The sequence below is a fragment of the Haliotis rufescens genome, unplaced genomic scaffold (genome assembly GCF_023055435.1).
Source record: "Haliotis rufescens isolate VD_foot unplaced genomic scaffold, xgHalRufe1.0.p SCAF_56, whole genome shotgun sequence".
Classification (NCBI taxonomy): Eukaryota; Metazoa; Mollusca; class Gastropoda; order Lepetellida; family Haliotidae; genus Haliotis; species Haliotis rufescens.
In genome coordinates, this window is record NW_025964290.1 from 2,151,164 (window position 1) to 2,179,143 (window position 27,980).

The 27,980-nt window shown below is 44.0% G+C and overlaps 1 protein-coding gene across 2 annotated transcripts in view; it reads left to right on the forward strand.

Annotated features, from left to right (window-relative positions):
• The first annotated feature begins 6,030 nt into the window (after nucleotides 1-6,030).
• LOC124141718 (hillarin-like) overlaps nucleotides 6,031-27,980 on the forward strand; it is a 108,305-nt gene continuing 86,355 nt past the window's right edge. The window contains exon 1 of one of the 2 annotated variants that reach the window (XM_046509789.2): nucleotides 6,031-6,880. In XM_046509789.2, coding sequence (XP_046365745.1) covers nucleotides 6,560-6,880 — 321 coding nt within the window. In that variant the 5' untranslated portion in view covers nucleotides 6,031-6,559. Of the gene's footprint in view, nucleotides 6,881-23,323; nucleotides 23,481-27,980 lie in introns of those variants that run through there. The other variant, XM_046509791.2, reaches the window with a different exon arrangement.

Consider the following 27,980-nt stretch of genomic DNA (forward strand, 5'->3'; position numbering starts at 1 on the left):
GTAACATGAATACCCCACTCAGACACAGTATACTGACTCCGAGCCGACCAGTCCCTGTGTTATCCCCTAAATGCCGAGCGCCAGGCAGGGTAACAACGTTAAAAGATTGTCATTTGATGGATGATTTCCAAATGACGTTTTATCCCAGAGACACTGCTGGTGGTTTGGTTGAGTTGCAAGCGGTGTAGTCATTGGTCCGTTTGGCAAAGCTTCATCAAAATGGTTCATTGTTCCACATCTGTGTAGTTCTTCTTAACGTCTTTTGGGGCGGTCGGGTAGCCTAGTGGTTAAAGCGTTCGCTCGTCACGCCGAAGACCCGGGTTCGATTCCCGACATGGGTACAATGTGTGAAGCCCATTTCTGGTGTCCCCCGCCGTGATATTGCTGGAATATTGCTAAAAGCGGCGTAAAACCATACACACTCACTCACTTAACGTCTTTTGGTATGACGCGACCGGGGATCGAACCCCGACCTGCCTCTCTCCGGACAGGCACTCTACCTCTAGAGCAAGGAGACTGTCTGATAAACACGTGACGATACCTGCGTTAGGACCCATATGGATATAAAAAGGGTGACTGGATAAGTTCGGTTTAACAGTGTTCAATGCAGCTGGGGTAGTGTTACAGTTACATCACGGCCCGTCATCTTGGGAGGAAAGTGAGTGAGTTGGGTTTAACGCCGCTTTTAACAGTATTCCAGTTATATCACGGCGTGTCAGCTTAATGTGGGAGGAAAGCCCGAAGTGATGCAGGTCTCAGACGTTTACCACTTCGGTGAAACCCACGAGCACGGGTATGGTGCTGACAAACCTAGAAACCTAATCGGGGAGAACCGGGATTCGAACACACAATCATAGGTGTCTGGCGTGCCCAAGGGACGCAACTCTGCACAGCGAATCGCGGCGCCTTAAACGACTGGGCCACCTGTGCCCCCTTGGGAGGAAAGCCCGGAGAGATTCTGAATCATATTAATGAGCGGCACCGTCAAACATTTTGCAAGGGGGAAAGTGCTGTCATTTGCAATAATATTACACATTCGCAAAGGCAAACTTCCTGTAAAAAGTATCAGGATCGCCCTTAACATTATTGTCGCCATCTTCCCGAGGCAAGGGAGTTAACTGAGTGTTAAAGTCCACTCTCCACCCTTGCCGAACAAGGCTGGAATTTCTGTGCTCGATCGTAGCGCCACCAGAGTTATGTCCCTTCTGTGTCTCTCCTATTGACCTCGTCACGCGGTTTTGGTTGGACTACGCATGGACTCCTTAATATACTCCATATTATCATACCGCCATGTCAGAATCCTCTGTAACCCGCCTTGGGGAGTAATACATGTCTAGGCGGGGGAATAAATCTTGTATACCACGCCTAAGAGACAGAATAAATCGTTTATACCCCGCTTCAAAGCAAAAAACCGCACGCTTTTTCCGAGCCAATGGATGTCACGTGACATGGCGCAAGCTTACCTCATCTCAGTCGAACAGCTGTTATCTATCAATTTGGAATTTATTTGAATGATTTTACAATGTCATATTAAACCATGTCAGTAAGATAAATTCGTTGTAGCAGGATCACTCGGGGTACATTGGGTTGTATGCGTCCCGCGTTATGTTTTATACCATGAGCCGGATCTGCCACAACTTATAATGCCAGCCTTGTTCGCCAAGGGTGGAAACGGGTCAGTTAATTCCCTTGCCTCTGGAAGATGAACTGTCGCCCACTCTCCACAAGTGTCCTGCTGCGCTTGTTCAATACATGTGTGTTTACTTGTAGGTTCACAAGCAACGCGTTTATACCATCGCGTAGTCTTGAGTGAGTGAGTAAATGTTGCATTACGCCGCACGCAGCGATATTTCAGCTGTAGCATGGCGTAGTGTAGACCAGACGAACCAGTGGTTGATACCATGAGCAACGTTCCGCGTCGACTGACATTTACAACAAACGCCCGTGACATGAGTGAGTGAGTGAGTGAGTACGGTTTTACGCCGCTTTTAGCAACATTCCAGCAATATCACGGCGGGGGACACCAGAAATGGGCTTCACACATTGTACCCATGTCGGGAATCGAACCCGGGTCTTCGGCGTGACGAGCGAACGCTTTAACCACTAGGCTACCCGACCGCCCCTATTTTAAGGATCTTGAGCTGATCAAAAGATCCTTGAACTGATCGAAAGGTCGCTTTACTGATAGAAATATCCTTGAACATCAATGCTCGTGATATCAATCACTTTTTGTCTGGTCCAGACTATATTCAGAAGGCAGTCATATACATGGAATACTGCTGAGTGCAGACACCACTGAATCTCTGCAGTGTGATATATCAATTCACGTACCGTACAACGATGGCCGGTTTAGGAAAGGAAATCGATCACGTCTATTGACACGATGATCAATGAAAAAAGATAGTGACGACACGACCTTATAGGGCACAACAAAACCACAGCTAATCCTGAAATATACATTTAAACTACGTGTATTTGTGTATAAATCAACTGTATGTCTTCAGTATGTGCCTCAGTTACTGGTCTACAGATTCAGACAAGTGTTTACCGGCCGCCGTGTTTGAGAATTGGAATAATGCTAATAGCGATAATAACAAAAAAATGCAAACTCTTTGAAGCGGACATAAAATAACTGCAATTTGCAAGAATTTGTTAAAGTGATTTCATCTTGCATACTGGTGACTCTGAAACATTTGTAATTGGAGCCGAATGTTTGTTATTACTTGCAAACGTCAAAGAGTACCTGTTCTTGCAGTGATATTGTTCTTTTGCAATACTTTTCTCTAGGGAACACACACACGCACACACACACGCAGCATACATACATACACACACACAGCAGACACACATACATACACGCACACATGCACAAGCACATACATATACATACAAACACGCGCGCAAATACATACCGCGCGCTCGCACACGCACACACACACACCACACCACACCACCACCACCACCACACCACACCAATCTTGAACGTGACGTTGAACCCCTTCACCACCGATTAAGTTTGAAGCAGAATGCAGACAATTTTGCAATTTCCTGAGACGTTATGGTGTGTGACGTCATGCTGTTTGAGGTCAGGGTTGTGTGACGTCATGCTGTTTGAGGTCAGGGCTGTGTGAAAACAACACACACGTGTATATAACTGGTGCAGGAAGATGTCCTACAACACAAGTCTGGACGTCACCTAGCAGTTCACTGTGTGAAACAGACAGTCTCTGTGTACGGTCATGTTCATATGCGTGATAGATTACAGTTTGTCGAGTCTTAATTCCAAGTTTACCTATGTCAAATTCCCCTTTACAGCGAAATCCCATCAGGCTGTGATGAGACAGTGACGTCATAGCTTCCTGATTCGCTGACATTCATTAATGACTCACAGACTCGTCAGCTGACATTGTCAACTTTGGATGTGTCGAAGTCGGTTGTGACGAATGATCGATTAACAGAATATTGTATTCCCCGGAAATATTGATCCTTGAACCAATCTAAGTGAGTGAGTGAGTTTAGTTTTACGCCGCTTTTAGCAATATGCCAGCAACATCACGGCGGGGAACACCAGAAATGCGCTTCACACATTGTACCTATGTCGGGAATGGAACCCGCGTTTCGGCGTGACGAGCGAACGCTTTAACCACTGGGCTACCCAACCGCCCCTGAACCTATCTTAAGGATATTGAGCTGATCAAAAGATCCTTGAACTGATCGGAAGGTCCCTTTACTGATAGAAATATCCTTGAACTGATCTTAAAGTCCTTTAGCTGATATACAGATCCCAGAACCGATATGAAACATCCTTGAATTGATATAAAAGAGCCTTGACTTGATATTTATTTTTCAGTGATTATATCAAGGCGGCCCTTCCATGTGAACATCAGACATAAACAGTTTTACAGAATCGTGCTTTATGCTAATAATTCATTATGCTGTCGCGTGCAATTACATGATTCATTAAGATTTATTAAATACACTTTCTGCCAAACTCGATAATGACCGCATTAGTACAAAAAGAACACTTCAGCAATTTCAGCAATTCGTCCCCAGGGGCCACTAATTGTTTATCAATATTATTTGAATAGAGCAGTTTGCCCAACAAGCAAATATCGCACAACAGTTTTCAAATCAAATGGAATTTTTTCAACAAACCACCCCCATAACAGGCTAAATTACAGATACCATCAATCTGCCAAGGACAAAGCCTTTGTTACGGCTTCTCCACCCACATATATTTTTCATGCAGCACCTGCTTACTCGCGCTTGAGTGACCACGTGTTTTTATACCAAACCACGCCCCCGTTTACCCAGCCAAAGATGCGTTATTAAATACAACTACATAACCGAGGCCACGCCTCACTGAACTGCATTCGACGTTATTTAACAAACTTGAATACTAATTCAACCACAGTATTGTCATAATTGCAATAAAACACCAGTGTTTACATATTTCTGTAAATAATGGTCTTTTTCTTTGCTCTTTCACCCCTTTTGTTGCGCGGCTGTGTTATCAGAGAACTCTGTACCACGTTCTGTGGAGCGTGACCAACTTAATTTTAGATTAATGCAGTAGTCAGTGCATGTGGTTCAGCACAGGCCGGGAATGGCGCACAGTGTGGTGTTTCGCAACACTCCAGTCTGTCATATCCGTCCCATTGTTTTAGTCCATGACTCAGGACGGAATATTTGAATTGGTTCGTGGTCTTGAATACAATTAGAACAATACAGTACCATCAATTATTTTGTCATTGATTATAATTTTTTTACTGATGTATTCTCAATCATTTAAATTTGTACAGAACAAGACAATGACGAAATTAACAAAACATAAGGCAAGCAATTAAACTGATGTAACATGGATGGAGATTGATTCGATGACATAACATAACTTTAATATAGATATTGATTTAGTGTCATGACATTACTTAGACAAAACGAATGAACATTCATTATCTTAAATGCATAAACACAATACCAAGCGAAGTAATATCTTAATATTTCCTACTTTAATTCGTGAAAGCTGAACCCCCGTTATACATAACCTAACGAAGTTCTATAAACCAGCATTAATAAGAAAATCCCTGTTTTAATAATGTCATTTCAATGTTTTAATTATATATACCTCTATTGTAAATTGTAAAATGATACACCTTATATGTGGACCAACGGCCTTGAATACAATAAACAGAATTGAATTAAAATCATTTACACAAAATAATTAGTTTGATAAATGTTGAAAAGTATAAACATTCACGTAGAAACAAGATTTATACATGACAATAGGTAATAGTTGGGAGCGATCAGATACTTTCCCATACAATGTTCATGAAGAGCCACAAAGGACAAGAAACATATATCATGACGTTATTGTTTCTAAATGTTGAATATTTAAAGAGATGTCTTCATCTTGATCCCTTCACGACTACAAGTAGAAACTCTTCTGTTTACATGATTGGAGAAAGACGCAATAAAACAGCTGTGTTCCATGTAACATTTGTTTATCAAAAACTATATTTCAACATCTGTAACTGTATCATAATTTATAGGGGTTTTTTTGTGATGAAAACTCATAAATTAGCCCAGTGAGTTGTAGCTTTATGGCCCCCTGTTGATAATGTTCATTAGCGCTGATGTTATCGGGACCAGAATGCACCGTGGAGTGTTTCTTGATATGCTCGCCTTGATATAAACCATAAACCAACGCTCAAATGCTCGCTGTATCCGGAACGCATTTGGTTTATGGGTTTAAAATCTACCTTAACAAATTTCAATATGAGATTAGCGAGAGCTGGAGGAAAAAACGCCACAGGACTCCTTTGGGTAATCCCCCTTGAGGCAAAAAATGGGCCAGGTGTCGCCTCGCACGAACGCACGCGCGGATGATTGACAGCTTGAAATAAAGAACCCGACGTGACGGGGTAGTCTCATCGATTTTTCATAGACGCTGCATATTCATATTTAATTTTCATTTTCAACAATGAGTGAGTTTGTTTCGTTCGTCAGTACAAGTTGGGTCAATTTAAACAAGCACTGTCGCGCGCTGCCATCGGACTGGGTGTACTGGCTTCTCATTCATTGCGTTGCTCAGCCAATGAGCGAGTTGTGATCAATACTAGCAGCGCATGTCAGCATTGAGTACGAGATAGGCTTCAGAATTGCACATGCTCGCTAGACTGTGGATGTAGAATGGTCGTAGTGCGGTAAAAGACACACGCCCCTTTGTGCAAGGATATACATAGTCACACTGCCCTAACCGATACCTCTGTCTCCTGCAACGGGGGAACGGTCACGTGGTTATAGGTGAACTGAATGGCAACACTGCGTTTGTTACGAGATGATTGACAGAACAGAGGAATTGACGAGGGAGAAATAGGTTGGTATCCCCGAGGCTGAACGGATATATTCGTGGTTCTTAATTGGATTTGCATCTGCAATCTTTACCTGGATTTTATACCTGGTTTTACCTGGAAGATGAAACGCGCCGCTATGAGTCACTGGTGAGTCGGCAGGTCCGAGATTGTTGTCAACATGCACGCGTAAGCAATGACTGGGGAGGATGGACGACCCACAGTCCAGTGATGGGGATTCAGATGGGGAGCACCCTCGCCAACCGCAGGACCCCTGCTATCGGTGTGAGAAGCGAGTGTACCCGGTCGAGAGGGTGGACGTTGGGGTGCTTTTCCATCGTCGATGCTTCCGTTGTCGTGTATGTGGACTGCAGCTGACGTTACGGACGTTTCACTGGGATCAGGAGAACCAGCCCGATGTCTACTGTAACGCTCACGTTCCCAAACACGTCGCCAAAATTGATAAGGATTCTGTTGGAATTAAATCAGCATTAAACGCCCCGAAACGAGGAACAAACACCAGCGACCAGGTAGGCATTTTTTTAAACGTTTCACTATATGTAACCTTGCCATATATGTAATATATTACGAGAATATTAACAGCATCCATGTCGCCATGATGAAATGAACAAACGGATTCGTTTACAAGGAAGCGACAACCAAAACCACGTGGTCTTGAGAGAAAAAAATCATTGATTTATTACATGGCCGAATAGCAGCACATGATTGAAAATGTCCGTGCAAGCATGTATCGGTGACGCACGTTTTACATCAAATGTCACAAGAACCTGTATCCCCGGAAACATTATCTTGATGGAGGACACTGCCATATGATATCAACACAATGTGACGTCATACATCTATATTTATATTTAATTAAAAAACCGGGGTCGTTGGTTGATGACATCGAATTTCAACCCGTCCCATCAACCCAACACCCAATTCACGATCAACGTACTGCATCATCGCTTGACCTTGGTCACACCGCCGTGCTACTTTCCCGACAACTAATTGAGATATTACCCTACATCGTGTAACAGGCGTCCTCCCGTCCCTTTGTTAAGTCAAGTACCCTTGAAATTGACTCCTAAATGAACACTCCACCCTTACAGAGTCGACTGGAAACCCTTATCCCGCTGTGACCTTTAAGACTATCGACCTGTTCAATCAACCATGTCATGTCAGAACCGCGATCGATATCTATGCATTAATCATAAAGCGATGTTTATACAACTTAAACCTTCGACATTCCACTAAATAAGGTGAAATGTCTGTATGGAATATTCATCATCATACCAATGAGACTAGCATGTGTTTTATTTGTTGTGAGAGCTCATGATGAGAAGGCCACTTTCAGTGTGTTCCGGGTCGAAGTTTGTATATTGTGGGTTTGTGATGGTAGGATTTTTTATTGATTTTTTTAACGTGTCCTCTGTACTGGGAGTGTTTTGTTTACAACCAGTGAGTCATACATAAACTATATATATCACACGTCGTCACTCACTAAACATAAACAATAATTTCACAATATTTTATGAATACCTGTTCCCGTGTACTATTTTGTTTACAATGATTATGTAACACAAACAACGCAATATATGAGCGTAACAACCTAGTTGTAGACAAGACTTGTATGTCGATCTATCTTTAAGGTCGGATTATTTTATTCACCGGTCAGCTAATTCCACGGAGACATTCCACAGCTACTTGAACTGAACTTTGACAATTGACATTTATCATTTATGATTACAATGATTCATAATTCCCTCTTCACCGTTATGACATAGAGGATATATATATTTTCTTCTTAAATAACAGATTTATCCCACCGAGTACCTTACACAATGTATGATTGTGTTCATTTAACCTTGTGAGATAATCGTGATGTTATATCACATGAAAATCCTAACATTCTATTTCTAATGTATTTCCTTTCCGATCTTGCGTACCTTTGTATGAGAATAACTGTGTCAATGAAGCGGAATGAAAGTGCGGCGCACACTCGGCGGAGATATATATTTTACGTTTGGAGATAAGTGCAGCTTGTCGTCACTGAATACAGAATACCTGATGACACTGTGATCACGATCAATGATTCACTTTCATGTATTACAAATAATAGCGCGACATTAGTAAACAATGAGGTCAGGCCAGGTGACTCGTCGGCACCTAGGTCACCGTGTACAGCGCAGTATCAAGGTGCTCCAGTCATAGACTGGTTCGTCGCACCTGATACGACCGGCGGTACTGTTTGTTTGTTTGTTTGTTGTTTTACGCCACACTCAGCAATATTCCAGCTATATGAAGCTGTCTGTAAATAATCGAGTCTGAAACAGACAATTCACTGACTGACATCACGAGCGTCTATCCCCGCAATCGGAATTCGTTGACATCCTTCAACCAAGTCAGCGAGCCTGACCATCCGATCCCGTTAGTCGCCTCTTACAAGCATAGTTGCCTTTAACGGCAAACATGGGTTACCTGGAGACCTATTCTAACCCGGGTCTTCACGGGTCCCGGCGGTACTGATAGCTCAGGGCAGTCATACCCGGAATACCTGATACCTCGGCGGTACTGATACCTGCTCAGTGAACACCAGCTGGCAATAGTCGTGTTACAGTGATTCCAAACAGGAGATATTTGAGTTTGTGTCTTTCCGTATGGTTGGACCATGTTGTTCGCCATGTTACCGCGACACACCACCGGGAACGTTCATCTCGCTTGTTACGGCGCAGCATACCCAGGGAACCAGCTTGGTTACGGGGTACACAAGACCTATATATACATTGTATCTCGTATACAACAAGGGCATCTAGGGCATCACTTGGCACCTCATTTGCAAATTATTTAACCACTCTTTTGTCGAACTGAATGCGAAACCACAACGTCTTTGTGTAAAAGGTCAGCGTTATTTTACACATGTATGTGGCGGTAATCAGCGTTAATGACAACGTGCCTGCTTCAGACGCTGGTGTTTATGCCGTTCCTTTAATGTCCATCAGTACCACAAGGGCCATTCTCTTGCCTCCTCACCTCCTTCGTGTCTTTGATCTGGGAATTAGTGTCATCTTAGTCCCTCTACAAAATTGATTTTTCCCGTCTGTATTTCTTCAATGCTGTGATGTAGAACACTAATCTGCATTCATCACTGCCATGTGTGTTATGGCGGGGAGTGGGAGGGGGAGGGGGAGCGGGAGGGGGAGGGGGAGCGGCGTTGTGATACTTCAGAGGTAGTCGGACAAATGTGGGGCGGACATTTTGCCAGATGGGGCTCTGGTGACATCTGTCTGAACACACGGGGGGGGGGGGGGGGGGGTGATCGTGACGGACATACTCGCCCGGGGGGACACAGATGGGCGAAGGTGGCAGCTATGCGAGACACATAATCGAATTACGCATGTGTGACAAGATATCGAGACAAAATAATAAGCTTCACATGGAGTGATATAATATGTAATCGAACTACACGTTCCACTTACTATTCATTGTACCAGTGAAAACTGGCATTACATAAAAACGAGTTATATTAGCAAGCTACACGTGGGATAACATGGTATATTCGCCAGTTGTACGTGGGATAACATTGTATATTAGCGAGCTACACGGGAGATAACATGGTACATTAGCGACCTACACGAGACATAACATGGTATATTAGTAACCTACACGAGAGATAACATGGTACATTAGCGACCTACACGGGAGATAGCATGGTATATTAGCGAGCTACACGGAAGATAACAAAGTGTATCAGCGAGCTACACGTTGGATTACATGGTATATTAGCGAGCTACACGTGGGATGGTATGGTATATTAGCGAGCTACACGTTGGATAACATGGTATATAAGCGAGCTACACGTTGGATAACATGGTATATTAGCGAGCTACACTAGAGATAACATTTTATATTAGCGAGCTACACGTTGGATAACATGGTATATTAGCGAGCTACACTAGAGATAACATTTTATATTAGCGAGCTACACGTGGGATGACATGGTATATGATCGAGCTTCACGAGAGATTACATGGTATTTTAGCGAGCCACACGTTAACACGTGACAGTGAAGGAAAATATGGCATATAAGAAAACTTCAGATGTTGGTTACTTTTTTGTCACATAAAGCATCTTTTTCCTGCGAGTTCTGGCCTTTGTCGCCGATGACAAATTCCATCCAATCTTTTTCCTTGTTGTCGCCGATGACGAAGTTATGAATTTCAATCCTTCCTTGATTGGCTGTTAAACGCCGCTGAGTTGGGTCTACAGACAGCTTGACCACTCCCGGATGTCAGATTACAGTCTCTATACTCCACCTGGCACGATGATTCAACTGCGAAAACGATCTTGTGCGTACCCTCCTCAGCGTGAGATAACACACGTAATGATTATGCACAGACTGAACCCCGTCTGTAGGGAATGCACTTCTCGGCTGTGTCCGGCTTTTATGTTGTTTCCTGTTTTCACTTGAAACCCGGGCCGTGCCGAACACGTTTGTCTGTCGGGCGGGAGACAGCAAGAGTTCAGTTTACGTAATACATTAGCTGCACAATTGAGAGATGTGACAGAGGCAATAACAGTAATGGGCCTGACAGTGATCCGCGAATACGCGACGCATTGTGTTATAAGTGTAGACACAATGTAACACGTGTATCACTCTCATTATCATCATACACAGACCGTATTGCTATCAAACGCCCATCAAGTTTACCAGCCCCATCCTGTCGTCAATGCTAATCCTCTTTCTAAATCTCAACGCCTGGCAGCATCAGTAACGTTGTCTTATTCCACGCCATTGCAACCCTACATCATTGCAGCTCTACACCATTGCAACTCTACACCATTGCAACCCTACATCATTGCAACTCTACACCATTGCAACCCTACACCATCAACGGTCGCCCCAGTTGTCTGAACGCCGCCAGTTGTTCTGGAACACTATGGTTGTGAGTTCGAATCCAAGACTCGCACTGATCGTGTTACTAATCATCCCCATATCGTGGACGTGGTTTCCCCAGAGTGGTAAACGTCTCCGACCTGCATCTCTTTAGGATGTCCTCGGTCATCAAACCGACACGCCGTGAGGTAACAGAAATACTGTTTAATCACTCACTCACTCACTCACTCACTCACTCACTCACTCACTCACTAACCCACCCATACCACCCACTCACTCTTTCTCACTCACTCACTCACTCCACCCATCCCACTCACTCACTCACTCACTCATTCACTCACTCACCCATCCCACCCAACCACCCACTCACTCTTTCTCACTCACTCACTCACTCCACCCATCCCACCAACTCACTCACTTTCTCACTCACTCGCTCTTTCTCACTCACTCACTCCACCCATGCCACCCCACTCACTCACACAACCCACCCATTCACTCAACCCACTCACTCACTCACCCTGTACATCATCTTCCACGTGACTGTCAGTGTACACAAAGATGCTTATCGATCATGGTACAACGTGTTGAAGAACAATCTTCACCGGTGACGCATCTGATACGTCTCCCGTACAGGTGCTATATGAACACTGATTGTCTATTGGCAGCCCAATTAGGTACCTGTCTTTGATAGTGCCAATTATCACCCGGTCACCTGGCTCAAGCAGCAGCGCGGACGGAAAGAGCTTGTTGGCCTTACAATGACACTTAATCAATATCTGTCCGATCAATGTACTCCTGTGAACCTTTCTTTGTCCACTGACCCCGTGATGAATGATCTACATCCAGAAACAAGGACGTCGTCTCGACACAGGAGTCTGGCTGCACGTGTATTGATTGGTGCAGCGTCTCCTTGAGTGACTGTGTGACACGATGCTAGACCTGTCCGTCTTCTCCCGAGATGTGCGAAGTGTGAAACTTGAGACGGCTGTTTACCCATACATCGTGGTAATTTGTTGAACCTTCCTTATACACCATACCCGTTACATATACACCATACCCGTTACATATACACCATACCCGTTACATATACACCATACCCGTTACATATACACCACACCCGTTACATATACACCACACCCGTTACATATACACCACACCCGTTACATATACACCACACCCGTTACACATACACCATACCCGTTACACATACACCATACCCGTTACATATACACCATACCCGTTACATATACACCATACCCGTTACATATACACCACACCCGTTACATATACACCACACCCGTTACATATAAACCACACCCGTTACATATACACCATACCCGTTACACATACACCATACCCGTTACACATACACCATACCCGTTACATATACACCATACCCGTTACATATACACCATACCCGTTACATATAAACCATACCCGTTACATATACACCATACCCGTTACATATACACCATACCCGTTACATATACACCATACCCGTTACATATACACCATACCCGTTACATATACACCACATCCGTTACATATACACCATACCCGTTACATATAAACCACTTTTTTTTTACATATTCACCACACCCGTTACATATACACCACACCCGTTACATATACACCATACCCGTTACATATACACCATACCCGCTACATATACACCATACCCGTTACATGTACACCATACCCGTTACATATACCCGTTACATATACACCAAATCCGTTACATATACACCATACCCGTTACATATACGCCACATCCGTTACATATACACCACACCCGTTACATATACACCACACCCGTTACATATACACCATACCCGTTACACATACACCACACCCGTTACATATAAACCACATTCTTTACATATTCACCACACCCGTTACATATACACCACACCCGTTACATATACACCATACCCGTTACATATACACCATACCCGTTACACATACACCATACCCGTTACATATACACCATACCCGCTACATATAAACCATACCCGTTACACATACACCATACCCGTTACATATACACCATACCCGCTACATATTCACCATAACCTAATGTTTAACCTCATGTCGGGTCCAACATTCAACGTTCAACAGGTTCCACCAGCATTCGTGACGCCTTCCATCCGGGTCCTGCTTTAGTATCACCCTCCGATTTATCCAAATTTCCGTTAGGAACCAAGGCCTCAGCAGCGTCGGCACCAGTGTGTCCTTCTGTTGTCGTCTGTCACGATCCATTGATTTACCATCGCCATTATCACTGAATCTCAATGATGTCTGGACAAGGAGCAGACAACGGAAGTCAGGTGGCAGACGACACTTTATCAACGCGGGAAACGCCATTTTCACCTGATGTCATTTGTGTGTGTGCACGTGCTGGGTTGTTACAGTTCAAGGTTTAAACACAGTGGTTTCTCACGAAGAGGTGGAAACAAGGGGAGCAATGGAGCGTGGGATCACCGGTAGTCGAGGCAGTAATGGCTTCACGACGTTAAAGAGGTGTCGTGCTTCAACACCACGGTGGGAACCCACTCAGCCAAGGCATTCACAGCCAAGAGTGAGTGAGGGAGTTAGGTTCTGCACCTCTTTGATCAATATTTGACCCACATCACGGCACGTCTGCTTTGATGTTGTCCGAAGTGACGAGATTGTCGGCGTTTGTTCTTGAAATCCACAAACATCCGTATTATGCTGACAAACCCAATATAATGATAAGCACCAATCTAGGAATCGAACACACGACCAGCGGAGAAATGATAATAATGATGATGATGAATGAGTGAGTGAGTGAATGAGTAGTTTTACGTCGCTTTCAGCAATATTCCAGTAAGATCACGGCGGCGGACACAAGAAACTTGGCTTAAGACAATGAGATGATGATGATGATGATGATGATGATGATGATGATGATGACGACGACGACAACGATGATGATTCAGTGGTTAAAAACATGAAATTCATCCAGACTTGCCACAAACTCCAATACCAATACTCCGACTGTACACGGAGGCTGACTAACCTGCTACATAGACCAGCCTCCAGCCGTTGCCAGGTGTCAGAGTGGGCTTCGTCATCAGGTCGGTGCCGTGTGCAAGTGTATCGGAACATGCTGGTCGTATCGATGTCCAAGCGTGACTGCGATGTTCCGTGCAGCACGGGGGAGCCAATATAACAGCACTGCTGTCGGTGTGCAGAGCAGTAGTAATAATGTTGGACACTCGCTAATTAAAACTACCACGGCAACAACAACAACTACCACAGCATGACCATAACTACAACAGCATGACCGCTACTTCCACCACCACTACAACCATCACCACCAAAACTACAACCATCACCACCAATACTACAACCACCATCACCGCTAATACAACCACCACTGCGTCTACTACAACCACCACCATCACGTCGACTACAACCACCACTACCACTACCACCATCGCACCACGACTACCACTACCTCTGGGGAGATCCGGACCCGAACAGATTCGCAATAAGTTCTACTTGTCGTCGACAAAGTGGATCGGGTGGTCGGGCTCAGTGACTTTGTTGATTGGATGTCATTTCATCCCGACGGTGTGTGCTCACAATATCAACCACTGGTTCGTGTGACCCGGACTCGGTGACTTACATATAGTCTGTTGTGATATGGCCGGAACATTGCAGACTGAGGTACGACAACGTCCTTCACTCACTACCATCCCCAATACTGCAACTACTACCACAATCACCACCACCACCAATACTGCAACTACTACCACAATCACTACCACCCCCAATACTACAACTACTACCACAATCACTACCACCCCCAATACTACAACTACTACCACAATCACCACCACCACCAATACTGCAACTACTACCACTATCACTACCACCCCCAATACTACAACTACTACCACAATCACTACCACCCCCAATACTGCAACTACTACCACAATCACCACCACCACCAATACTGCAACTACTACCACAATCACTACCACCCCCAATACTACAACTACTACCACAATCACTACCACCCCCAATACTACAACTACTACCACAATCACTACCACCCCCAATACTACAACTACTACCACAATCACCACCACCCCCAATACTACAACTACTACCACAATCACCACCACCACCAATACTACAACTACTACCACAATCACTACCACCACCAATACTACAACTACTACCACAATCACTACCACCACCAATACTACAACTACTACTACTACTACCACAATCACTACCACCACCAATACCACAACTACTACTACCACAATCACTACCAGCACCAATACTACAACTACTACCACAATCACTACCACCACCAATACTACAACTACTACCACAATCACTACCACCCCCAATACTACAACTACTACCACCACCAATACTACAACTACTACCACAATCACTACCACCACCAATACTATAACTACTTCCACAATCACTACCACCCCCAATACTACAACTACTACCACAATCACTACCACCCCCAATACTACAACTACTACCACAATCACCACCACCACCAATACTGCAACTACTACCACAATCACTACCACCCCCAATACTACAACTACTACCACAATCACTACCACCCCCAATACTACAACTACTACCACAATCACCACCACCACCAATACTGCAACTACTACCACTATCACTACCACCCCCAATACTACAACTACTACCACAATCACTACCACCCCCAATACTGCAACTACTACCACAATCACCACCACCACCAATACTGCAACTACTACCACAATCACTACCACCCCCAATACTACAACTACTACCACAATCACTACCACCCCCAATACTACAACTACTACCACAATCACTACCACCCCCAATACTACAACTACTACCACAATCACCACCACCCCCAATACTACAACTACTACCACAATCACTACCACCACCAATACTACAACTTCTACCACAATCACTACCACCACCAATACTACAACTACTACCACAATCACTACCACCACCAATACTACAACTACTACTACTACTACTACCACAATCACTACCACCACCAATACCACAACTACTACTACCACAATCACTACCAGCACCAATACTACAACTACTACCACAATCACTACCACCACCAATACTACAACTACTACCACAATCACTACCACCCCCAATACTACAACTACTACCACAATCACTACCACCACCAATACTACAACTACTACCACAATCACTACCACCACCAATACTATAACTACTTCCACAATCACTACCACCCCCAATACTACAACTACTACCACAATCACTACCAGCCCCAATACTACAACTACTACCACAATCACTACCACCACCAATACTACAACTTCTACCACAATCACTACCACCCCCAATACTATAACTACTTCCACAATCACTACCACCCCCAATACTACAACTACTACCACAATCACTACCACCACCAATACTATAACTACTTCCACAATCACTACCACCCCCAATACTACAACTACTACCACAATCACTACCACCACCAATACTACAACTACTACCACAATCACTACCACCACCAATACTACAACTACTACCACAATCACTACCACCCCCAATACTACAACTACTACCACAATCACTACCACCCCCAATACTACAACTACTTCCACAATCACTACCACCACCAATACTACAACTACTACCACAATCACCACCACCACCAATACTGCAACTACTACTACTACCACAATCACAACCACCCCCAATACTACAACTACTACCACAATCACTACCACCACCAATACCACAACTACTACTACTACCACAATCACTACCGCCCCAAATACTACAACTACTACTACTACCACAATCACTACCACCACCAATACCACAACTACTACTACTACCACAATCACCACCACAAATACTACAACTACTACCACAATCACTACCACCACCAATACTGCAACTACTACCACAGTCACTACCACCCCCAATACTACAACTACTACCACAATCACTACCACCCCCAATACTATAACTACTTCCACAATCACCACCACCACCAATACTACAACTACTACTACCACAATCACTACCACCACCAATACTATAACTACTTCCACAATCACTACCACCCCCAATACTACAACTACTACCACAATCACTACCAGCCCCAATACTACAACTACTACCACAATCACTACCACCACCAATACTACAACTACTACCACAATCACTACCACCACCAATACTATAACTACTTCCACAATCACTACCACCCCCAATACTACAACTACTACCACAATCACTACCACCACCAATACTACAACTACTACCACAATCACTACCACCACCAATACTACAACTACTACCACAATCACTACCACCCCCAATACTACAACTACTACCACAATCACTACCACCACCAATACTACAATTACTACCACAATCACTACCACCACCAATACCACAACTACTACTACTACCACAATCACTACCACCACCAATACTACAACTACTACCACAATCACTACCGCCCCAAATACTACAACTACTACCACAATCACTACCACCACCAATACTACAACTACTACCACAATCACTACCACCATCAATACTATAACTACTACTACTACTACCACAATCACTACCACCACCAATACTACAACTACTACCACAATCACTACCACCACCAATACTACAACTACTTCCACAATCACTACCACCACCAATACTACAACTACTAACACAAGCACTACCACCATCAATACTATAACTACTTCCACAATCACTACCACCACCAATACTACAACTACTACTACCACAATCACTACCACCCCCAATACTATAACTACTTCCACAATCACTACCACCACCAATACTATAACTACTACCACAATCACTACCACCACCAATACTACAACTACTACCACAATCACTACCACCACCAATACTACAACTACTACCACAATCACTACCACCATCAATACTATAACTACTACTACTACTACCACAATCACTACCACCACCAATACTACAACTACTACCACAATCACTACCACCCCTAATACTACAACTACTACCACAATCACTACCACCACCAATTCTACAACTACTATCTCAATCACTACCACCACCAATACTACAACTACTACCACTATCACTACCACCACCAATACTACAACTACTACCACAATCACTACCACCACCAATACTACAACTACTACCACAATCACCACCACCACCAACATACAACTACTACCACAATCACTACCACCACCACCAATACTACAACTACTTCCACAATCACCACCACCACCAATACTACAACTACTACCACAATCACTACCACCACCAATACTACAACTACTACCACAATCACTACCACCCCCAATACTGCAACTACTACCATAATCACCACCACCACCAATACTGCAACTACTTCCACAATCACTACCACCCCCAATACTACAACTACTTCCACAATCACTACCACCCCCAATACTACAACTACTACCTCAATTACTACCACCCCCAATACTATAACTACTATCTCAATCACCACCACCACCAATACTACAACTCCTACTACTACTACTACTACTACTACTACCTCAATCACTACCACCACCAATACTACAACTACTACCTCAATCACTACCACCACCAATACTACAACTACTATTATTCTACTATAGGTCCGGGTTCGATTCCCCACATGGGTACAATGTGTAAAGCCCATTTCTGGTGTCCCCCGTCGTGCTATTGCTGGAATATTGATAAACGCGGCGTCAAACCATACTCACTCACTCCATTGTTCCAGTGACTAAACCCAATAGGAATTCAAAGTTCGATACTATTTGCCGATTATTTGTTTGTTTGTTTCTTTGTTTGTTGTTTAACGCCGCCATAGTAATATTCCAGCTAGATGACGGCGGTCTGAAAATAATCGAGCCTGGACCAGACAATCCAGTGATTAACATCATGAGCATCGATCCACGGTATTGGGATACGATGACATGCATCAACCAAGTCAGCGAGCCTGACCACCTGATCCCGTTAGTCGCCTCTTTCAAGCATAGTCGCCTTTTACGACAAGCATGGGTTGTTGAAGACGTATTCTACCCCGGATCTTCTATAACTATTACAATCACTACCACTTCTTCCACCACCCCACCATCCCGCTTCAACCTCTACAACTGCTACCACGGTCACCAGTCCTGCCAAGACTACGATTTAACCAACCTCATGTGTAGCCTAGTGATTAAACATCCGCTCATCACGCAAAAGGGTTCCAATTTTTCATGCAGTACATGGGCAGTTTGTGAAAACAATCCGCCATGGTTATAGTATATATTGCGGCGTTAAACACCGCCCACTCGCTCTCATCATACTCCAGTCAACAAGCTCCTCCACAACGTCTGCGACATCTACTACGGTGACACTGTACACTGTACGTGCTGTACACAGTGCCCAGAACTGATGATGATGAAACTAAGCCAGCGACGACGGACGCCGGCAACGTGATCGTCGTGTTTCCTGCAGCATCGAAGACAATGGCTATGCAATACACTGCTAATGGACGCGGTATCGATCTGCAATTGACATGCCCTCGTTAACCTGCGTGGGGGGAGGGGATGAATCACAAAGCTAGTGCTAGTGACGGCGTCATGTACCACTTACATACATTTCATCACCACAACAAAGCACACCCTCGGCAATCTCTACTATGAACACATCGCACACAGCGGCCCGACTGTGTTATGCATGGTGCGTAGGTTAAATGACGACACAAATTGATTCCAACCTTTTGTAGGCTAATGACATCGATAACGGCGTTACTGAGTTCGTGTGTCCTGATAATAGACCGGATTCAATATGTCATACACTGAAATGTCAAATGTATTCCCTGTGAGAGTTGCGTCCCTTACTCGTGCTAGGATCCGATAATCATGGGTTCGAATACGGACTAAAATCTGCTACCGTCAAATCCGAAATACCGAAGTCAATTCGTTGTTGAATTGGTTTGATAAATCAAATTTTGCGTGTCATGGACCTCATGCCCTCCTTAGTTGACAGTGACGAGGTGTGTGGACAGTATGTAGTAAGTCCTGAATGTATCCATACGCGTTCTTTAATTAATCCTCCGCGAGGATACTGTTGCAAAATAGGCCCCAAGTGCATCCAGTGTTTACCTTAAGATTCCACTAGTAAGTGAATGAGTGAGTATGGTTTTACGCCGCTTTTAGCAATATTCCAGCAATATCACGGCGGGGGACACCAGCATTGGGCTTCACACATTGTACCCATGTGGGGAATCGAACCCGGGTCTTCGGCGTGACGAGTGAACGCTTTAACCACTTGGCTACCCGATCACCCATTAGATCCTACTAAAATTAGAAGAGGTGGTTACGATGTGTGACGTTGTTGATTGTCGCACAATACCTCACTGCGTGGATGGTTTGTCTGGGCCAGACTCGATCATTTATAGGCAGTCGTGATAGATGTTTACTTGTTTGTGAGCTGTAAACCTGCATTCATTCCCTCACACATCTAACTTAGATTTGTTTATTTGCTATTTTGTGTGTTTGTTTGTTGTTTAACGCTGCAGTATTCCATCTGAAACACATCAGCTTGTAAATAATGGACTCTTGACAGTCCAGACAATCCAGTGATTGATAAGAGCACCTCGACGACGCAGGATGTTGATCATAGTATCGGCCACTGGTTTGCCGGTCCGGGATCCATCACCGAGACACTGCATAGGACCCGTGAAGATCCGGGTTAGAATAGGTCTTCAGCAACCCATGCTTGTCGTAAGAGGCGACTAATGGGATCAGGTGGTCAGGCTCGCTGACTTGGTTGATGCATGACATTGTATTCCAATTGCGTGGATCGATGCTCATGATGTCAATCACTGGATCGTCTGGCCCAAACTCGATTATTTACAGACCGCCATCATATAGCTGGAATATTGCTGAGTGCGGCGTTAAACAACATACAAACAAACAAACAAACACTGCATGGATATTGCTGAATGCGGCAATATTAAGCTCACAAAGTTTGCCCCTTAAATACAACATATGTCAGATTATGTAAGAAAATTATACGTAGCTGTTTTCAATTCAATAAATCCATAGAATCCCACGACGAGAGCGACACTAAGTGTTTTATATTCTACAACGCAGAAAGACCCCCAAACACTGACACACTTGTGTATTTGGCATCGTGAGTCGCGACAATTTAGATAAAGCCACTTTACATATACATAGCAAGGTGAATAGGATTCTGTTAAAAAGAAATCCAAATATGCTAGGTAATATATTTTACATCCAGTTTGTAAATTTACACAGCATTGCATGTTTTCTCACAAACCTGAAATTCCTCTTTGAAGTAACCGGTTATCTTTTATAACAGCTCGACGCCAGAGAAAAACAGATCGAGTTTGTATTGACAAAAGCTGGTTTTCTACTCAAAGTAATCCACATGCATTGGACACAGCTTTCTGTGTGAAAGATTGCTTTTCAACTCATGAACAAGCTTGAGGTGTCGTGTTTCCATCACGAGACGGCCGACCTGCGTCTCTGTGATTATTTAATACCCTGTACTTTGTAAACAGATATAGAGAAGTACGGACTACACAATACAGTGAAGCTTAACCTCAATCTGAAAATGACGGCGGTCTGTAAATAATCGAGTCTGGACCAGACAATCCAGTGACTGACATCATGAGCATCGATCCACACAATTGAGATGGTCAGGCACACTGACTTAGTTGATGCATGTAATCGTATCCCAATTGCGTAGATGGATGCTAATGATGTCAATTGCTAGATTGTCTGCGGCGTTAAACAAACAAACAAACAAACAAGCAAACGAACAAACAAAACCTTTATAAGACAAGTGGAGTTACTAATATCCACAACGGAACGTAAATGATGATGTAAATCACTGGATTGTCTGGTCCAGACTCGATCTACAGACCGCCGTCATATAGCTGGAATATTGCTTAGTGCCAAACAAACAATCAAACAACAAACAAACCTTTAAGGGGCGTGTACAAACTACAGACTGTACAGTCGGGGCGATGTGTTGTGTACGGTCAGACGTACAGATCTCTTACGATCTGCCACAAAACAGTGAGGCCGGATACACCAGAAATTGGCTCCGCACATTGTACCCATGTGGGGAATCGACAACAAAATACCTGATACTAATAATTACAAATATACGTGACTTTGACGTAAAAAAGGCACGAATACGGTATGACAAAAGGTCAAAGGGTATTTCTACTGGTTGCCCATTTCCATCAAGGTGTTGAAGTTCTCACAGGTACGATGGCAAGGTAAACAGGAGTCGAGACAGCGGACCCGCGTTTTCGAGTAGGTGTGTTCTCAGGTACAGTTATATTTCAGCCATCTGTCACCCTAACGGTAACGGCCATAAGTACCCGTGTACATGTCGTAAATTGTCTGCGGCTGATGGAGTGTGGGCGCACGGTGTCTGTGTGTGAATACACAAGGTGTTAAAGGGCATGATTTAGGTCGTCACCTTGCCTCACTCAGAATTTATAACGGTTCTGTGACGTCATAATGTTTACTGATGTCAGTATGACCTTGGGAATCAATACACGAGACGTGCTTGTTGTGGGAATGCAAGGCTGGATGTGTATGTTTCTGGTTGTATTTGGGCGACCTGTTTCACGTTTCCAAATCCTAGTTTTCATTTCCTGGTGCTGTGAGCCGAAGTGAAATAAGGTTAAACGTCGCGTTCAAGGTTTTTGCACTTACATAGCGACATCCATTCGCGTGTGTTTGTGGCTAGATTGTGCCTGATTTGACTAGATTGCAGTATATGGACACCGTCAGGCAGGGTAACAACAAGTAGCATATGTTAAGGTATTTTGGTATGACGAGTCCAGGGGATCAAACCAATCTCTCCAAGCAGACGGTCCATCCACTATATAAGTGCATGTATCTTGAACACGACGCTAAACACATTTGACCTCACCAAAAAGGATCTAGCCATATTTTTCACAAGAACAGAGTTAATGGACCGGGCGCGCCTCCCAAAACGCAGCACCTACCTTGAGACGATTACCTCACGACCTGCTTCTGCCACTCCGCGTTTCCTTCACCTGCGACTTCCTTTGTCGGGGTCCCGGCCAGCGTTCAAACACATCCCCCTGACAGATCGATGGCAGACGAGATGGGCATTGCACGTGCATGTTTGTAAGTGCTTTTGTCTCATTGATAGGGTGGGAGTATCGGGGCGTTTTGAACAATTGGCTTGTTTGCTCAAAACACTCTCGAGACTTGAATTTGGATCATATTATATGTTCAATGAAATATGGATCCATTTATTTACATCTAGGATGTAAATGTCGACTTTATGATTTATGATAACATAACAGGTTGATCATCATTTGCTCACACTCATCATCATCATGTAAACACACCCATGTTTGAATGTAACCAGATGTCGCGTGGTGTATATATATACAGTGATCGAAGCTATCAAATGGTGGACTTATATCCTTACACCTATTATGTGTATATGGTATAGATTAAGTCGTCACGCTCTGTGCCCCGCGTAGTGCATGTCTAACTGCTGTCCTTTATACTCAGCTGCTCGGAATTTTGTTTACTTGATAAGTCCGAAGCAAATAGAGTGCAGCGTTACTCGAGCAGAAGGAAAGCAACCTCCGAACACTGCTGATTATTTGTGCGTAGTTGTGATTATTTCGAAAAGCAAAATTGTTGTGTACAAATGTCAGTGTATTGACGCGGTAAAGGGTGGTGTTTATGCTTTGTTTCTTACAAAACTGATCCAACCCGAGGCAAAATAACGTTGAGATTAGTGGTCATTTTCAAACTTGTCTTCTCAACCCAACATGATTGAATCACAAAAAAAGGTCTTTATGTTTAGGTATGGTCGAACCTCCCCCCACCCCCACCCCCACCCCAAATATGAGTCAGCGGGGGACGCCCTCCCGGCTTAGAAACAAAGGGGCAATGTCCTGAAGGGGGAACGCCAGTTATTACGGGGATATTGAGATCAAAGACCCGCATTAGCAGACGATTTGAACAGAGCGCGGGAAATTACAATTGATGGGAACTAATTGTTCGTATCATTAACCGACTTTATCATCCAAAACTGGCTCCCACAGGAGATATGGCTTGGGTGAGATCGAGCAATATCTACAGTGAAGATATCGCTGCAATGAAATTGCATCACAATGCTTTGCAGATCATCGTGATGTCATTGGTTACCATGACGTCACAATCAAATGACATCACTAATGGCTCTACTACTGAAGGTGTTACCAGTACTTTTTACACTTAAGACACCCTGCTTATTACTGTCTACAAACTGAAAAAGTTGGAAGAAGGATGTTTGATGATAAAAAAAATCTCACCCGAGTGTCTTTTGATATCAAATATATCAACACTCATTGGTAAAACTCGTGTTGATAAACTTGATATCAAAAGACACTCGGGTGTGATTCTCTATATCTTATCATTAGATGCTTGAGACATACCCGTCTCTTCAGCACTCGTAGCCATAACAAGTGACGCATTCATAGGCTTCCACTCAAGACCACACCCTACCCCCTTTGAAACCATCAGTTCACAATGCCACGTCACCCCCGAAATAACCTTCTTATTTAAATATATGTTTACATCCTTGTCCGATTGTGGAGCCCCCCCCCCCCCCCCCAAAAAAAAAAAAATAATAATAATAAAAAGTTAATATTTGATATTTAGGTGTGACCACCGCCCACTCTTTCCCCGACCTCCGCCCCTCACAGCCAAGGTACGACGGAAGCTATTAAACATCTGCTTGAGGATGCGTCTATCAAGGATGCTTTATCTACAATGGTTGCAGTAACAAAACAGTCTTTGTACGTCCCGGATGCTGCAGGTGATATGAATTGGCCGCTGTTTTATGTTTTCAACGGAATTACGCCATCCTTCAGGAATCTGAAAACAGACCGATGCAACTGTTCACGTAAACCGCCTCGCGATACCACGTCCGGAGTTGGACTAAATTCGTCGCATTTTCGGCCATAAAACATTTTTCTTGTCTCTCTCTCGATCCTGATATTGCCCTTCTGTCTTTATTAACCTGTCAGCTGATAAATTTATGACGCGTGAACTACACGCGCGCGTGCAAGCGTGAAATCTCGTCTTTTCTCGCAAGACGATCGATCGCTATGATGGAAATGTGCGTATAAAAAGGCTGTAGCTCTTTGACAGTCGAGATTGACCTGATTTCATGAGCACGTGGGGCACGTGCTGACAATGACAGCTTTGCGCGAGAAATACTAGTATCCTAATCCACGTGGGTTTGGCCATGTGACTGTGGACTTATAATCAGCTTAACTCAGTCCGCCCTAACAATGCCATGTCAAAGACAAGTCTGAAATATGTTATACTAATATAATTTAATCTCAAGTAATGGGTGTTTCTTTAGCAGGACACTGAGTGCGTGCGCGCACAAGTTCATTTGAATTTCGGAAACTGGTCATCTAACCGACGTACAATGGTTGTTTGTTTGTTTGTTTGTTTAACGCGCACTCACCAATATTCCAGCTATATGACGGCGGTCTGCAAATAATCGAGTCTGGACCAGACAATTCAGTGATTGACATCATGAGTATCGATCTGTGTAATTGGGATATGATGACATGCATCAACAAACAAACAAACATGAAGCATGGCGGAAGAGAAGGGAGGCAATTTGACTTTGCCCTGTCTGACATTCCGGGATCACAGTTATCGTCACATTGATTACATTTATGTAGAATCGATATTAAGTACATCTGACGTCCTGTAATCTTCCCGTGATGGACATTAACAAAACTTGCGATGATCAATTTGCGGATGTTATTTTCATGTTATTTACGGGAAAAGCAGTTTAATCACTGGTCCCTGGGTTTGCAGTAACTGATGCGGTCCCGCGGATAATTACTTGGTTTAGGATTATCCCATGGCCATTTGATATGTTTTGATTATTAATTTGTAATGACACGTTTCTATGTACCATCTTTAGTGGTTTTAAGAGAAGAAACTGATTTACCTTTCACAGTTGCGCAAGCCACCTCATTCACTCACTCAGCCGCTCACTCGCCAACTCGCTCACTCAACCATCCGTTAACTCACTCTCTCACTTACTCACTCGCCAAATCGCTCACTTACTCGCCCTTTCACCCACTCACTCGCCAACTTGCTCACTCAACCATCCGCTAACTCACACGCCCACTTACTCACTCGCCCACTCGCTCGCCCTTCCACCCACTCACTCGCCAACTCGCTCACTCAACCATCCACTCACTCGCCCTTCCACTCACTCGCCAACTCGCTCATTCACTAACTCGCCCTTCCACCTACTCACTCTCCAACCCGCTCGCTCACTAACTCGCCAACTCACTAACTCGCCCTTCCACTCACTCACTCGCCAACTCGCTCATTCACTAACTCGCCCTTCCACCTACTCACTCGCCAACTCGCCCACTCACTAACTCGCCCTTCCATCCGCTCATTTACTCACTCGCCAACTCGCTTACTCAACCATCCACCCACTCACTTACTTACTCGCCAACTCACTCACTTACTCACTCCCCAACTCGCTAACTCAACCATCCACTCACTCGCTAACTCAGTCACTCACTCCAGCCCCTACTCACGTCTCACCGAATACCACCGAGCCAAAATCCATCCACCCCAACCAATAGCGATACAAGTAAACGGACAGTGATGCTAAGTGAACACACAACTCACCAAACTGGTCGCATTGTTCTCTAACAATCTCGGTCACGTTATTCATTAGTAATGACCGCCACACGTCATCTGAATCTCTGCCACCTTTCTGGATTGCTCCATCTCATCCCCGTACGAAGGCAATTAGTGGATGAGTATTTTGCCCCAATAATGACTTCTCACTGTTTTTGGGACTTCGCACTATATTGGTGACAAGTAGTGCTGACTGCGCGGTGCCAATTCACAGACTGGTGTTCTTCCCCTGATGTTTACTTCTGTGATCACGCGCTGTGTGGAGTTAGTAATTCCCGAATCGTGTAAACTCCTTGCAGGTTACTTGTCCTCGCAAAAACAAAGTGTTCGTTTGCTGGAACTTATTCATCTGTGCCGTAAGAAGATAATAGTCGCTTGATCGAAATAATGAAACAAGGGCTCTTACTGTCAGTTAGGTGTTCAGATGTATCGGTTTTCATTCTAGTTGAGTTTAGAGTGAGTGAGTTGAGTTTAATGTCGCTTTGAACAGTATTCCAGTGATACCACGGCGTGTCAGCTTAATGTACACGGAAATGCAGGTCTCAGACGTTTACCACTTTGGAGAAACCAGAGACCACAAAATATGTATTGTATGGTCTCTGCTAAAACCCACGAGCTCAGGTGATTTTAGACATCCTTCTTTTGAGAAAGAAACTATTCCAAAGTCCGATCTTTTGCTGTAACCAACTCAGCACAAGGGCCACAAGCTCTTTTTAACACATTTCAGGGCCAAATAGGCCAGTGTATTGTCCCTGAACAAGGATTTTGTTCACGTTGTGTTGTATCATTTTAAAAACAAAATTGTTAAAAAATGGCTACTTTACGAAATGGAATATTTTTTACTTCTGCAGACAATTCGACATCATTTAATGCAAACCTAAGCAGGGTGTTTACCTCCTGTGATTGAAGGCACACTCCCCTCGCCTATCAGGAAAT